We start from the raw sequence: 13,084 nt of genomic DNA, 5'->3' as shown, positions 1-13,084 counted from the left end.
CTCCAGCGGAGTGTTCCTCAGAACCCTGCAGGAGCACCGGGATTGCCTGCCCGAGGAGGTTTGTGAAGCAAAGCCTCTCCTCCATCCCTTCCCATCTCAGCCCAGAAGGCTGTCATGGGGTCCCTGGTTCTGTTTTTTTCCTAGTGCTGTACATATTGTTGTTTGTGTGCCTGGTTATGAATACTAGTAAAGAACTGTTATTCCTATCCCCAGATCTCTGCCTGAGAGCCCCTTGATTTCAGAATTATAATAATTCAGAGAGAGGGGGTCTACATTCTCATTCCAGGGGAGGCTCCTGCCCTCTTTAGCAGACACTTGTCTTCCAAAACCAAGACAACTATTTATTTTGACTATCAATCTAAACAAACTACAAACTACAAACTACGAAAAACAAACTACAAACTACAAAAAACAACAATGGCCTCCTCCAGGGCTAGCATCTCCTGTAGGCCATAAACTGCTGCGCTGCCATGATCAGAGGCGTCAGGCTGGAGGGTGGCTTGGCTGAGGTTACAAACGGATGCTGACAAAGAGAAAAACAAGAAATGAACTTTCCTCACAGGCTGAAACAGGCTTTCTCTGGCTACAGAATAAATGCAGAAATGAGGGCACTCTGTGCACCTCTGTCTCCACATCCAGGACCTTGCGACCACAGGCAAACATGGCTCACAGTCCCACGACTCCATTGACACAGATGTCTTCAGCTTAAGGAGATTTGGTCTGGGAGACCTTGAAAGGCTCCTTCCAACCCACCCCAGGCCAGGATTCTCCTTCGTTTTCCTTTGGAAAGCCTGCAGACCGTTCTTAGGAGCGGGGTCCATCTGATGCCTTGCACTTGAGCAGATGAGGAGCCCCTGGCAGCGGGCAGCTGGCGCACCCTGCAGCCGCTTTGCCTTTTACCTGCAGAAGCTCCTGGGCAGACCAGCGCCTGTCCTCGTCTGTCTCCAGGCAGCAGTGCAGAAAGTCCCGCAACCAAGGCGACTGCTGCCTGGGGTTCTGCAGCTTTGGGGAGCCCCCCGAGCTTATCAGCTGTTGAACCTGGAGAAGAAGGAAACACCAAACTCTACCTGTCTCCTCCGCAGCCCAAACTGCTCAAATAGACCCCCCACCAGACAAGCTCCACTCTCCAGTGGCATCTTCCTGCCTGCCAGAGGCTGGGAGATGTCTTTCCTACCCCAGCCAAAAGAACCCAAAGCCACTTACAGCCACAGCTACTCCAACATGCAAAGGCACTTGCCTTGACCCCTGATTTCATTGGCTGATGGAATTAGAAGCAACTCCATCAGCAAAAGCACACTTTGCTTCTCTGAGCACTGACACTAACTCTACAGGCAACTTGGATGGTAGAATTTGTTCCAACTCTACTTTTCCCAAGTATTGTTCCATTAAAGGCAGCGCAGCACCGCTCCCTGCTCCCTTAGGCAGAGCTTCCATCTAGCAAAAGGCATCACGTTGTTTTGTGGTTTTCATGATGAAATGGCGGGGGGATAATCTGGACTAGAAGCTCAAGAGACTATGCAGCCTGGAACCTATCGTCTCCAGGTGTTAACCAGCTTCTCAGGCAGAAGGATGGGGCAGATTCTGTTAGAGTGACAGAGAGTAGCTGCAGCGTACCGTGTGGGAGGTTTTCATCAGGTAAGGAGGCGCTCCTTCCACCATCTCGATCCCCACGATGCCAAGGGACCAGATGTCCACTTTGGGGCCATAGGGCTTCCTGATGAAAATTTCTGGCGCCATCCAGTAAGTAGTGCCAACAGCTGATCTCCGTTTGCTCTGCTCAGCAGTGAGCTGAGCAGCGAGGCCAAAATCAGCTGAGGAGAAGAGAAACCACTCTGATCAAGGCAACGCACATTAGGAAAGCCAACAAAAGAATTCCCCACGGTACCAAGTCCAAGAAAGCAGTGTGGAATCCACCTGCAAAAGGGGCCATATGGGCATTCATCAGGCCTGCAGCCAAGGAACTATGGAATTGGCCGCTTAGCAAAAGCCCCCAGTTTCATGCGGTGGCTGTTAGCTCCCTGAAGCTGTAGGCTGTAATTGCCTCGCTCAGGAAGGGACACACACAACCCAAGGCCACTCCTGACACCACCTTCTTGCCAGCCACACCTCCCTGCACCTTGCAGCCACGCTCTGCGCTGGCAGCAGGGCAGCCTGCACTGCCACAGGCACCACTCTTGAGGAACTGGCAGTCACCCAAAGGCAGCCCCACACCGCAGCCTACCACAGCTCAGCCTGGCCAACGACACCCACCCAACTTGACAGATCCGTCCAAGCCCAGGAGAATGTTGTGGCTTTTGATGTCTCGGTGGATGACTTGCTTGGAGTGAAGGAAATCCAGGCCTTGCAGGCACTAAGAGAGGAAAAAGAAACGCCAGCCTAAGAGTTCCCGTTCGGATTGCATCCCACAAACAGGGAAGTGGCACATCTGCAAGACTGACTTGCTGAGGGATGCTCAGCCATGGCAGGACAGGCTGCTGGCAAGGCCAAGAGCTTGCTGCTCCAACACAAGGACAGCGCTGCCTTTCTAACTGAGGGTGTAGTTGCTTTTGAAAGAGAAAGGGCAATTGTTCCTCTGGCCCTGCAAACACAGACTGCAAGACCACTCCTGCAGTGGCTGTGCTCCCTCCAGCAGGAGTGCATTTCACACAAGCTCCAGGCAAGTGTTTAGAGAGGCAAACACAAACAAACACACCAGAAGAAGGGCAGGCACACTGGCAGGCACCTCAGGTGCTCTTGCTACTGCCTGTCGTAGCAGAAAGGCAGAAAGGAAGCTTGGAAGATGACACCACTCCTCTCCTTAGCAGCCATGGGGGAGGAGCAGCCCGCCCAAGCCATGGGAAGCACAAGCACATCCCTTACCTCCCGAGAGACAGTTGCTATCTCTCCTTCTGCCATATGAGTCTCTCGAATGACATCGTGCAAAGAACCTCCGTCCATGTATTCCATCACGAGCCAGAGGTCCTCGTCAACCAGGTAGCTGAAAGGAGAAAGCAACAGCCCGGGAATGAATGCGTGCATTTACATGACGGATTCTTGTTTCCCTGTCTCTCGCAGAGGAAGACAGGAGGAAGTCAATGGTCTTTCACTAGGTTCTACAGGGCTTGAACTCTGTGCAGTCTAAAAGACTTCTTGGTATCCACAGCCATGCAAAACGCTGGGAACAGGCCGAGGGAAATACGATCTACAGTGCTTTGGCAGCACTTAAGACCCATAGGAAAAAAAAATCAAACCCTAAACCCAACAAAACAATGTGGAGAGAGGGCAGGAACTTTCAGGCTCTTGGCTCAGTAAGACAGGGCTGAGTCAGGTCTTGGAAAGAGCACTTCAAACTATGTATGCCCACAAAGATTAATGCAGCCCCAATGCAATCTCCTCCCAAGATGCTGTAGATCAGCCCAGAAACAGGAATTAACAGCTCCATCCTCTGCCAGCCACCAAAGGAGTGGCTGAACCTCTGGCTTGCAGGGTGTGAAGGACCCTTCACGGCAGAATAGCAGAACCACTCACCTGTCTATGTAGTTCACAATGTTGGAGTTCTTATTGTCTCGCATGACCTGGATTTCATTCACACACAGTTCACTGCTGCTGTCTTCCACCAGACTAATTTTCTTTATGGCCACCTAAAACAACACGGAAAACCATGAACCAAAGAAATCTGTGGCACAAGACCACAAGGGGAATATGGAGACAGTGATCTTGGGATGACAGAGCTGGGCTGGACCTAACTGCCTTCCAACTAGACATCAGAGGAACTCGAAGCTGAGCTTGCCAGAGCCTCTTACACCGCTTCCTTGGGCACCCGTCCCAGGACACAGAGCCAGACATCCTTTGCCTTGTAAACCCAGGAGAAACACCAGGTCCTAAACTCTCCACCTCAAAACTCTAACATCACTCCCTGTGCCCACAGTCTTCCCCAGGGCCTTATTTCATCATCATCATCATCATTTCCATTCACACATCTCTTGGAAGCAGAAAGCCATTCTGTGCTGGTGAAAACCGAGCAAAACTGCTGGGAAAGCTTTGGCAATTCTAGGGGGCTTCATCATTACTCCAGCAGCCACTGGCACTGTTCTCCATTGCACAACAGAAAGCAAACTCTTACAGACATGACAGGTAAAATGCCGTCCTAAAAACATCCTGAGGGTATTCCCCCTTAAGAAATACAACCCTGCATACTTTACAGAAAAAATGCCATGACCATGAAAACATCATTGAGTACACCCCCAAAAAAGACAATCCTAGCTCTTCCTCGCTTCAGGAACTTTCATTCCGTTCCACTAAAACACCTTCCTTCACACCGCTGACATTTGCAATTACTGCCTGACTGTAAAAAGAAATAACCCACTCCTTGATCCTCTAGCAATACACGCCAGGCAGGCTCTGAGCAGGGCTTAAGCCCTTGAGGGACTCCTTGCAGACCTCTTTCTCTAAGCACAGTTCCCAAGGGCGGCACTACAGGTGGCTAAGGAACTGCCAGCACAATTCCCACGTGTTTGCGAGCAGCCAGAAATGAGAATTCAGGAACCCCGAGCTGCAGCCCCAAAGAGCAGTGCCATGCTCTATGACACCCCCTTGGTGTTAAGACCCAGCCAGCGTGTGAGGACTCTGAAAGATTCCGCTTGGCCTCCTTGCATTCCTTGGGGCAGCTGAGGAGAACAAAATCTGTCCCCGCGGTATTTGGCAGGCAGACGCTACTCTGTGCTTCATCTGCCTTTGCAGCAAAGCTCGACCGGCGACCCAAAGCTCAGCCACAGCTCACAGCAGAGGGGAGGGCACTTGAGAGCTGCAGCAGCTGCGGCGCTGCTTGACGCTTACCTCTTCTCCTGTGGCAGTCTCCACTGCCGTGAACACCGTGCCAAAACCCCTAGAAACAAAACAGCAGCTTAGGAAGGCGAGGTCCTTTAGTCCCTGCAAGCAAGTGCAAGACACCGCAGTCCAATAGGAAAAGGAGCCCTGGTGCAAACAGCAAATGGAACATGGCCCAGATCCTGGTCTGGGTCTTTTTTCCCTTTTCTCCTCCTGTATCTGTGCGTGTGTGGGATTTTTCCAGGCACACACGTGCCACTTGGGCCTTCTCACACCTCTCCTTGGAGGTTATGCCACACTCAGGCACCACCACACAGGCCTTCTGGGAAGCCTGAAGCCAGGTAACAGCCATCGGAGGAAAGCCTCCAGACACACCTCCTTCCTCCAGCTGGCAAGGAAAGGAGTCTCCAGCCATAGCTGCAGCCACAGCCAGAGCAGGCAAAGGTTTCCATTGTTGCACAGATAAATGGAGAAGTACTCAGAATCCAGGATCCTTAGACAGCTGCGTTCTGGGTCAAGAGCCATCAGCAGCTGCTTCTCTTCACTGCCCAGGACACAGGAAGGCCTCCACTTTTCCTGTGAGTTCTTGTACATTTGGCTTCTCACAGAGGAAATACTGCAAATCAATCCCATTTACAGTCAGCAGAGCTGGCTTTCAGAAGGGAACAGCTGGGTGGATTCTTTGCAGGAAAGGCCTAAACCCCACAGGATCCACAAGGGCTCTGCCATCAGGCAGATGATGCCTTTTCCTCTAGAGTGCACTGGCACTGGGCATCCCCTGAAGCTTTGGCTTTTGCCACCTCAGCTACAAAAGAGAGCTGCTGCTTTCATTTCTGCTTTTGCCTTCTACACTAGGTGGTGCTCATCCTGACCACTGAATCTTGTTTTCCGCAAAACACTGGAAAGAAATGTTACTGAGAGCTGTCCCCTGACAGCTATCTTGACCTGACCTCTACCTGGACCTTTGAGGCAATGAAGTTTTGCCTCCTTTCATTCCCACATATTCTCTATTCTCTTCAGACATGATTTCTCCTATGACAAGCAGGAAACAGGCACAACACACTTGAGATCTGCCAGGTGCTACTCTTTGCTGCAGAAAAGACATTGCCAGCATCCAGGTGTCCTTGCCATGCCTTTGGACCACAGCTATAAATGTTATAAATTAAGCTCTCAAGTACTGAGAGATGGCAGCATCTCAACACAGCGACTGAACGGCTTTGGAGCTTGCCTGACGTCACTCTGGGGAGATGTGACACCAGCAAAATACGCAGCCCCTCCCTTTGAGGAAGGAACTGTGGCTGCACTCACCCTTTGCCAATAGTTTCCAGTTCTGTGTATTTCGCCTCTGGATCTCCCTCGCTCACCAGCATCCCTGTAAAAATCCAAAGGGAAGATGCTCATTTCAAGACAGAAATGCCACCCTGCAGCAGATCAAAAAGGCAGGGCCACTCTCTGGGACACTGGGCCCTTTCAGCTCAGTCAGCTGGGGAACAACACCACCACCGCACCACCACCACCACCACAAAAACAGCAGCAGCAAGACAAGCAGCTCTGCAGCACAGACGGCCTGCACCAACCTAAAAGCCTAAACTAAACATGTCTAAGCACATGGGGAAAGAGTCAGAGGAGACAGGGATCAGAAAACCATAACCAAGTAAAGTGATTGTTGTCTATAAACATTAAGGGCCACAGGAAGAACAAAACCTTTCTGTTCTTGGCAATAAACAGCCTGTGACATTCAACAAAAGCCTTAAACCTTGCCAATATCAAAGGCATCTTGGGTTCTGGAATCAGTTTTTATCAACAGCTGCCCTTTCCAGAACAGGAAGAACATTGCAAAGTGCTTCCAGCAAAGGCGCAATCTCCACCTTTAAGCCGGACTTTGCCTAAACAATGCCCGCCTGCCTTTCAAGAGCCTCAGCTCATGTTCTGACCTAGTGTGATGGGCCTTAGGAAGGAGGTCCCCCAGCCTTTATGACAGGCTAAGTTCTGGAGATGACCTTGGCTGTGCCCCACAGCAGCCGGGCCCCACAGGAGCTCCCTGACGCCTCCTCCTTCGCGAGGTCACAGCCTCCTGCTTCAGAGCCACAAACAATCCCTCTTTTGCCTTTTGCGTGGAGGGAAGCTCAGGCAAAGCCAAGCCAGGCCGAGCTGCCCTCAGAGGCAGGAGCAACACCCCGGTGGCTCCCTCACCACCTCAAAGCACAACAACAGGTCCTGTGTGGAGGCCTCAGCACCTGACACTCAGCTGAGGAAGAAGAACAGGAGGTGGGACAGCTCATGCTGACACATGCACACACAAGGCACTGCTCCAGCAGACAAGGATCACAAAGGACTTACTCAGCACGGCCAGGCATTCATCCTTTTTCCTCTCACGCAGACCATCTGAGCTGCCAGAGGAACTACTCGTGCTCCAGGTGCACGAGCTGCTCGTGCTGAAGTTTCCAGCTTCAGGCCTGGAGGCTTCTTCAGAGCCCGCAGCTGAACTTTGTGCAGGTGCAGCGACTGAGGAGGTGGAGCTCTGGGACAAGAAAGGAGTTTGGGTCACAATTTTGGTCGGGCAGACATGTCCCATTTCAAATGCAAGCCCCTAGGAAGATGCTGCAGGCCTCATCCAGGCCTCTTCCCCTCTCGGCTTTTGCTACCCGCTTCTCCAACTCAAGGCACAAAACCCAAAGGCCGATTTACATGACGGACAAAATGATACCAAAGACACTGCTAACCAAAGCAGGCACTTACTGATGTTGCCTGCTCAGGCTGTGGGCTGACAGCAGGGACAGGTTCAATGGCACCTTCCTCCTCTTCAGCCTCTTCCTCAGGTACAGAGGCAGCCAGAGCAGGTGCTGACGCTGCCCTTGCACTCTGTGGAGTGACAGACAGCAGCGTGAGGGACAGGAGAGAACCTGCCACTCACAACCTTCCGTATGTTCAGCTACAGGCCCCGCTGCATCTCAGCTGTTCCTTTAGCTACCGACAGCTGCTTGGTGGAGAGGGCAGGTCCCTCCTGGGGACAGTGTCTCCTCCATATCCTGCAAGGCTGTGAACTGCATCTTTGCACTGCTCTCTTCACCAGGAACAGGGCACCTGCACAGCCACTGGGCACAAAGGGCCTCACTTGGACCCCAGGAGCATCCAAAGACATCCTAATGCTACCTCTCATCTCTTCCTGAAACAAATTCATGGCCCCTGTCACAACACTGGAGGTTGGTGCCTGAACCTCCAAGTACCACACCCCTTTCCCAGGCCTCATCGGCTGGGGAAATGCTCTGGTAGGGCTGGAAAGATTCCAGCCCTCAGCAGTTGCAGCCACACAGAGGATGTGCTGTCTGATCAGAAACGTGCAGCTCTGCTTTCCTCCAGCCACAGGGCTACCCAGAGCTGCCACTTACTGATGCTGGGTGCTCAGGCCGTGCAGTGGCAGCAGGTGCAGCTTGGAGGGCATCTTCCTCCCCTTTGGCCTCTTCTTCAGGAAGACACACAGCCACTGGAGGCTCCGAGGTTGGTTTTGGGCTCTGCAGACAGACAGCAGCGTGAGGGACAGGCAACCTTCTTTCTATGCAGCTCTAGACCCAGATGCAGTAAGGAGAAATCATCTGGAGACAAATGGGATTCTAAGTTGTTCAAACCCAAGTAAAATGGGCCAATTAGATGGGACTGCACTCTCTTGTACGGGAGCAATTCCATCATGCCTTAAAGCACCAAGCAACCCAACTTTCATCTGATTACAAGCTCTGAAATGCAACTCCAGAAAACAGCCAGGGATCCTCCTCCTCCTCCTCCTCCTCCTCCTCCTCCTGCTGCTGCAGCTGCTGCAAAGAGCCTACTTTCTTTCATCCAACCAGGCTGGCACCAGACTGCACCAGGCCCAGTTCACAGCTTACTCCACAACCGTCAAACGTTACCAATGCCAAAGGCTCCTTTCCCACTCACCCAAGGACCAGATTCTCTCCATGCACGGGCGATGTGACCTGCAACACACAGGGGAAAAAGAGACGGATGCTGTAAGGAAACTTCCCACACTGGGCAAGCCCACCAAAGAGTCAACCCAAAAACAGAGCATTCTGCTTTCACTATATCCCTCCAGCAGCAACCCTTGTGTCACACAGCAAGCAAGGCAACAGCACAAAATACTGCCTTGTGTCTACCTTTTGTCCTCTTTGGCCACTCAGCCCATAGAAACTTGAGACCCAGAAAGTCCAAGTGGTTCTGTAACAGTCACTGCTCCTGCCCCACCCCACCCAGCAGGAGCTACAGCTCCTCTCTGTCCTCTGCTTCACTTTCCTGAAGACATTGCATGCAACAATTGCCATGAGCTTGCTGGAAACGTTTGCCCAGAAAAGCTTCACCCAAGTGTCCCTCAGCCATGGTGGCAGTTCTATGGTGACACAGCATGGGAACAGCTCCTGGGCTAGGGAGCACACAAGAAATCTTTTGAAATGTCAACCTCAGAGGCCTTTTCCAAGCTGATTCTGTGATTTCATCACAGAGCTAATGGATTCTTTAGCGCACAGGAAGTGTCAAGTTTCACAGGCACATCCTGGCATGAGGGAATTCCGGACAAGAAGTGCTTCCCTTCAGTCCCAGAGAGCAGCGCACAGTTTTTACAAGGCCTCCTGCCAAGCTCTCTCACTCTTCCCATGCTGGAAGTTGTCTTGCTTGAGCCAGCAAAGCGAGGAGATTCCAGACTCCACTGCCACAGGCCATGCCGTGGTGGGAGCGGAAAACCCTGCAGGCTACGTTACAAATGCTGCCCCATGCCCCACTGGCTAGAGACACCCCCTTCTTAGCTGGAGCTGTTGACAGCAGCTTTACCCAACCAAAGGCCCCTTCATGGCCTTTTTGGTTTCCATACGCTGCACTGAACAAAAATGCCTACTTACGGGCCAGGTGGGTGAAAAAGTACCCAGAATAAGCCACAGAGAAAGCCGTGCAAACTGCAGCACACACTCTCTCCATGGCTTGAGCAGCGCTGTGCAGCTCTGCACCGGACAACACCTGTGAGCAAAAGCAAAACTGCTCCGAGTCCTGTCCGGGTGCAGCCAGCTGGCAGAGACCTCGTCGATCAGCAGGTCCCGCCTGCAGCCAGCATGCCAAAGAGCCGCTCTGCACTCTGAGGCCTTCCGTGCCTCGGCACAGCAACTTTGCCTTGACAACGCTGGCATGTGGCTGCTGACATCACAAGAGCAGCTGCGTGAGGCTGGTTTGTGAAGTCATGCATAGAACCAGACCTCCTCTACAGCTAACGCCAAAAAAAGCCTGCAAAGTTCTCCTGTGTGTTGTCTATAATACCTTAGATTGGCTTTTGCATGTGAGATTGTTTGTTGTTGTTGTTTAGAAGTTGTTCATTGTAGAATTGTACTGGTTGTTTTTTTGTGTGTTCCAATTGAATGTTTGACTGTCATAAGCATTATCCCTATTTTAGTGGTCCCTTACTCATTTGTTTGTTGCTATTGATGCATTATTTGTAACTTTAATAATCCCTTTTAAGTTTGTTACTTTCGAGGTCTTCAAAGCAAATCCCCTCACCAGCAGCATCTTACAAAGAATTTTGAACCTGCCCCAGAAGACTTGTAGCTTGACACCATGTCAACTGTGCTAATTCTAATGAGGAACTTTCCCTCCACAATCTCAGTTATCCCAACGACAGCAAACTGTTGGAGAAGATGTTACCAGCACCAATCAACAACAGCTATAGGGGTGGGACTGCCAGCAACAAGCTGAGGGGACAGAGATTATAAAAGGACCTGTGAAGTTTGAAGAACTGCCCTTTAACTGTGGATTAGCTGCAGCTGAGGACCCAACACTGCAGACTCCGGTCTACATCTCTTTTAGAGACTTTTTTACATAAATTTGAGTGCAGATTCGCTGCATTCACTGCAGTGCCGCTGAGTTCTTGCTTTGGGACCAGAACGCCGGTTCAGCCAGAGGATTTCTCAATCCTCAGACCCGGGTCTTTTTTTAAATTTCTTTTCTTTTTTTCTCCCTCACCCATTATCCCTTCCTCCCCTTTGTTTTTTTCCCTTAATAAACACCCTAGTTTATTTGAACCCCCAAAGTTGTGTCTTTTTCCTCACACTGTGCTAGAAAGCAATGCAAAAAGCCCTCCTTGTTCCTGACCTATTGCTCAAGGCATCTAAGAGTAACTCAAAAAACACACCAAGCCCCTATAACCCACACTGAGATGTTGAACACCCAGAAGGAACCAGGATGTGAGGAACCACATTTGTGACCTTTGGGTACTAATGCTTCTGAGAGAAAAAGCAAAAGGCTTGTTCCAGCTGGACCTTCCTTATTTCTAGGAGCAGCAAACAAGGAGAAGCACTAATTTCATTACATTTAGAGGTCTCTGCTGTGTACAGAGACAAGGTCATGGATCTTTCAGCACTATTTGTTCAAAACATTTTGAACATGGGTGTGACATTTTAGCAGGAAAATGCCACGACTGGAAATGCAAGTGGAATCGTTCTGTCTGGCTTGCTCTAGCGGAGAGGCCCTGACACCCCAGCAGCACCACCATTTCCCCCCCTCCATTTTTGTCCTTTCACGGTATTTTTTAGAACACAGGGCTGAGGATGGGTGGTGTGGAAGTGACAGCTCTGACACACAGCTGAAAGCATCAGGGCCAGGGTGGCCTGTAGGACTGTTTTTCTGCTCCAGAAGAACAAGGCAACCCAGAGTGGTGACACTGACACCAACTGGGTCCAAGCAAGCCAAAAGGAGCCCAGCAGGGTGATGGGAAGAGGCAGCAAAGTGGCAGAACCCACATGCCCACACACATGCCCGGTGTGGTGGACTGATGGCACCACTGCCACCATCACTGCCACACAGAGGGTGCAGGGAACTGCCACTGCAGGTCCAGAGCTGCTCCAGGCGGCACCAGCAGCCCCCATTGACCATCAGAACCACTCTGTAACCCCTCACCATCTTGTCTTTGTTCCAGGGGCCACATGTGAAACTTCACCTTTGTTGGTCAAGCCATTACTTCTTTTGTACAATTTTCTTTTTATGTTTGTGGACTAATCATATAACACTACATATAACACTAATATATATCACATACATATACATACATATAACACAAATCATATAACACTACAGAAACTTACATTGAGCTTTCCACTAACTCTATAACAGATTTTATTGTTAAACTTTAAAATTTTCTACTGTCTTACGTAACGTATTTATTCCCTTACACGAGTCATATTTCTGCTTGCTTAAAACACATTCCTGCTTTATGTCGTACTTCATGTCTGTGCAACTTTATTGTTCTAAAACTCCAAGCCTTTTCCAAGGTCTCAGGTCAAACTTTGTATCTATCTCTACCTCTAAGCCTCGATGCTCAAGGCCTTGAGAGCTTGCTGTGCCTGCATTTCCCACACCAACGGACAAGGGAAAGGCTACAGACGTCATCTTCTGGAGTTCTGTAAGGACTTTGGCACTATTCCCCACAACATCTTTTGCTCTAAATCGGGATAGAGGTGGCTTTGATAGAACTGTTCAGTGGAATTGGAATTGGTTGGATGGGCATATCCAAATGGTAATAGTCAATGGCTTGCTGAACCTATGGGCATCAGTGAAAAGTGGTGTTCCTCAGGGGCCCATACTGGAACCAGTGCGATCTTCATCAAGGACAGAAGACAGAGGGATCTAGGGCACCCTCAGTCAATTTGTGGGTGACACCGTGCTGAGCGGGTGACATGCCTGAGGAATGAGGTGCCATCCAGAGGGACCTGGACAAGCTCAAGAAGGGGGCCCATGGGAACCTCATCACCTTCAACAAAGCTGGGATTACAGCCCAGAAAGCCGGTGTCCTGGGCTGTATCACACATCTGCAGTGTGGGCAGCAGGTCAATGGGGCTGCATCTTCACTCTGCTCTGCTGAGACCCCATCCAGAACACTGCCTACAGCACTGAGCCCCCCAGCATAGGAAGGACACGGACCTGTTAGAGCAAGTGCCGAGGAGGCCACCAAGATGGTCAGAGGGATGGAACACCTATGCTGTGAGGGACAGGTGAGAGAACTGGGCTTGTTAAGTCTGGCAAAGATAAGACTCTGGGAGACCTTACAGCTCTTTCCAGTATCCCTGAAATCCCAAAGCATTCTATGATTTCAGGTGAACCAAGTAGCTTTCTTCATATTGGCAACTGGTGCTATTTATTGCATGTTTCATCCTCCAGACCAGCAGTTCTTCAAGAAACATAAAAACTACATTCCTCTTTCAAAATCTCACAAGATATTTTAAAGCTCCATGCTTTCAAGTACTTTCTTGACTAGAAT

The 13,084-nt window shown here is 50.6% G+C and overlaps 1 protein-coding gene across 1 annotated transcript; it reads right to left on the bottom strand.

Moving 5' to 3' along the window:
* Window positions 1-433: 433 nt before the first annotated feature.
* On the bottom strand, window positions 434-11,730 carry LOC148184477 (serine/threonine-protein kinase PAK 3-like). Its single transcript, XM_088054624.1, has 13 exons — window positions 11,583-11,730; window positions 8,737-8,774; window positions 8,196-8,318; window positions 7,546-7,668; window positions 7,147-7,327; window positions 6,115-6,178; window positions 4,816-4,864; window positions 3,508-3,620; window positions 2,860-2,977; window positions 2,251-2,350; window positions 1,615-1,811; window positions 901-1,038; window positions 434-523 (listed from the first exon to the last, which is right to left on the bottom strand). Exons 1-13 carry the CDS (start codon window positions 11,728-11,730, stop codon window positions 434-436), a joined length of 1,482 nt encoding a protein of 493 aa, XP_087910750.1.
* Window positions 11,731-13,084: the final 1,354 nt, after the last annotated feature.

Source organism: Pseudopodoces humilis, chromosome 4, assembly GCF_049639895.1.
Source record: "Pseudopodoces humilis isolate 2021_Gansu_Grassland_sample_001 chromosome 4, ASM4963989v1, whole genome shotgun sequence".
NCBI lineage: Eukaryota > Metazoa > Chordata > Aves > Passeriformes > Paridae > Pseudopodoces > Pseudopodoces humilis.
Note: the sequence above shows the minus strand (reverse complement) of the source record. Positions and strands in the feature narration are given on the sequence as shown.

Excerpts from the sequence above, each read along its gene's own strand:
- LOC148184477 (XM_088054624.1), bottom strand. The coding sequence starts at position 11,730 with ATGGTGAGGGGTTACAGAGTGGTTCTGATGGTCAATGGGGGCTGCTGG. Across the intron at positions 8,319-8,736 it reads GGAGAGAATCTGGTCCTTGG|AGCCCAAAACCAACCTCGGA; the intron begins GTGAGTGGGAAA and ends GTCTGTCTGCAG. Across the intron at positions 3,621-4,815 it reads AGACTGCCACAGGAGAAGAG|GTGGCCATAAAGAAAATTAG; the intron begins GTAAGCGTCAAG and ends GTGTTGTTTTAG.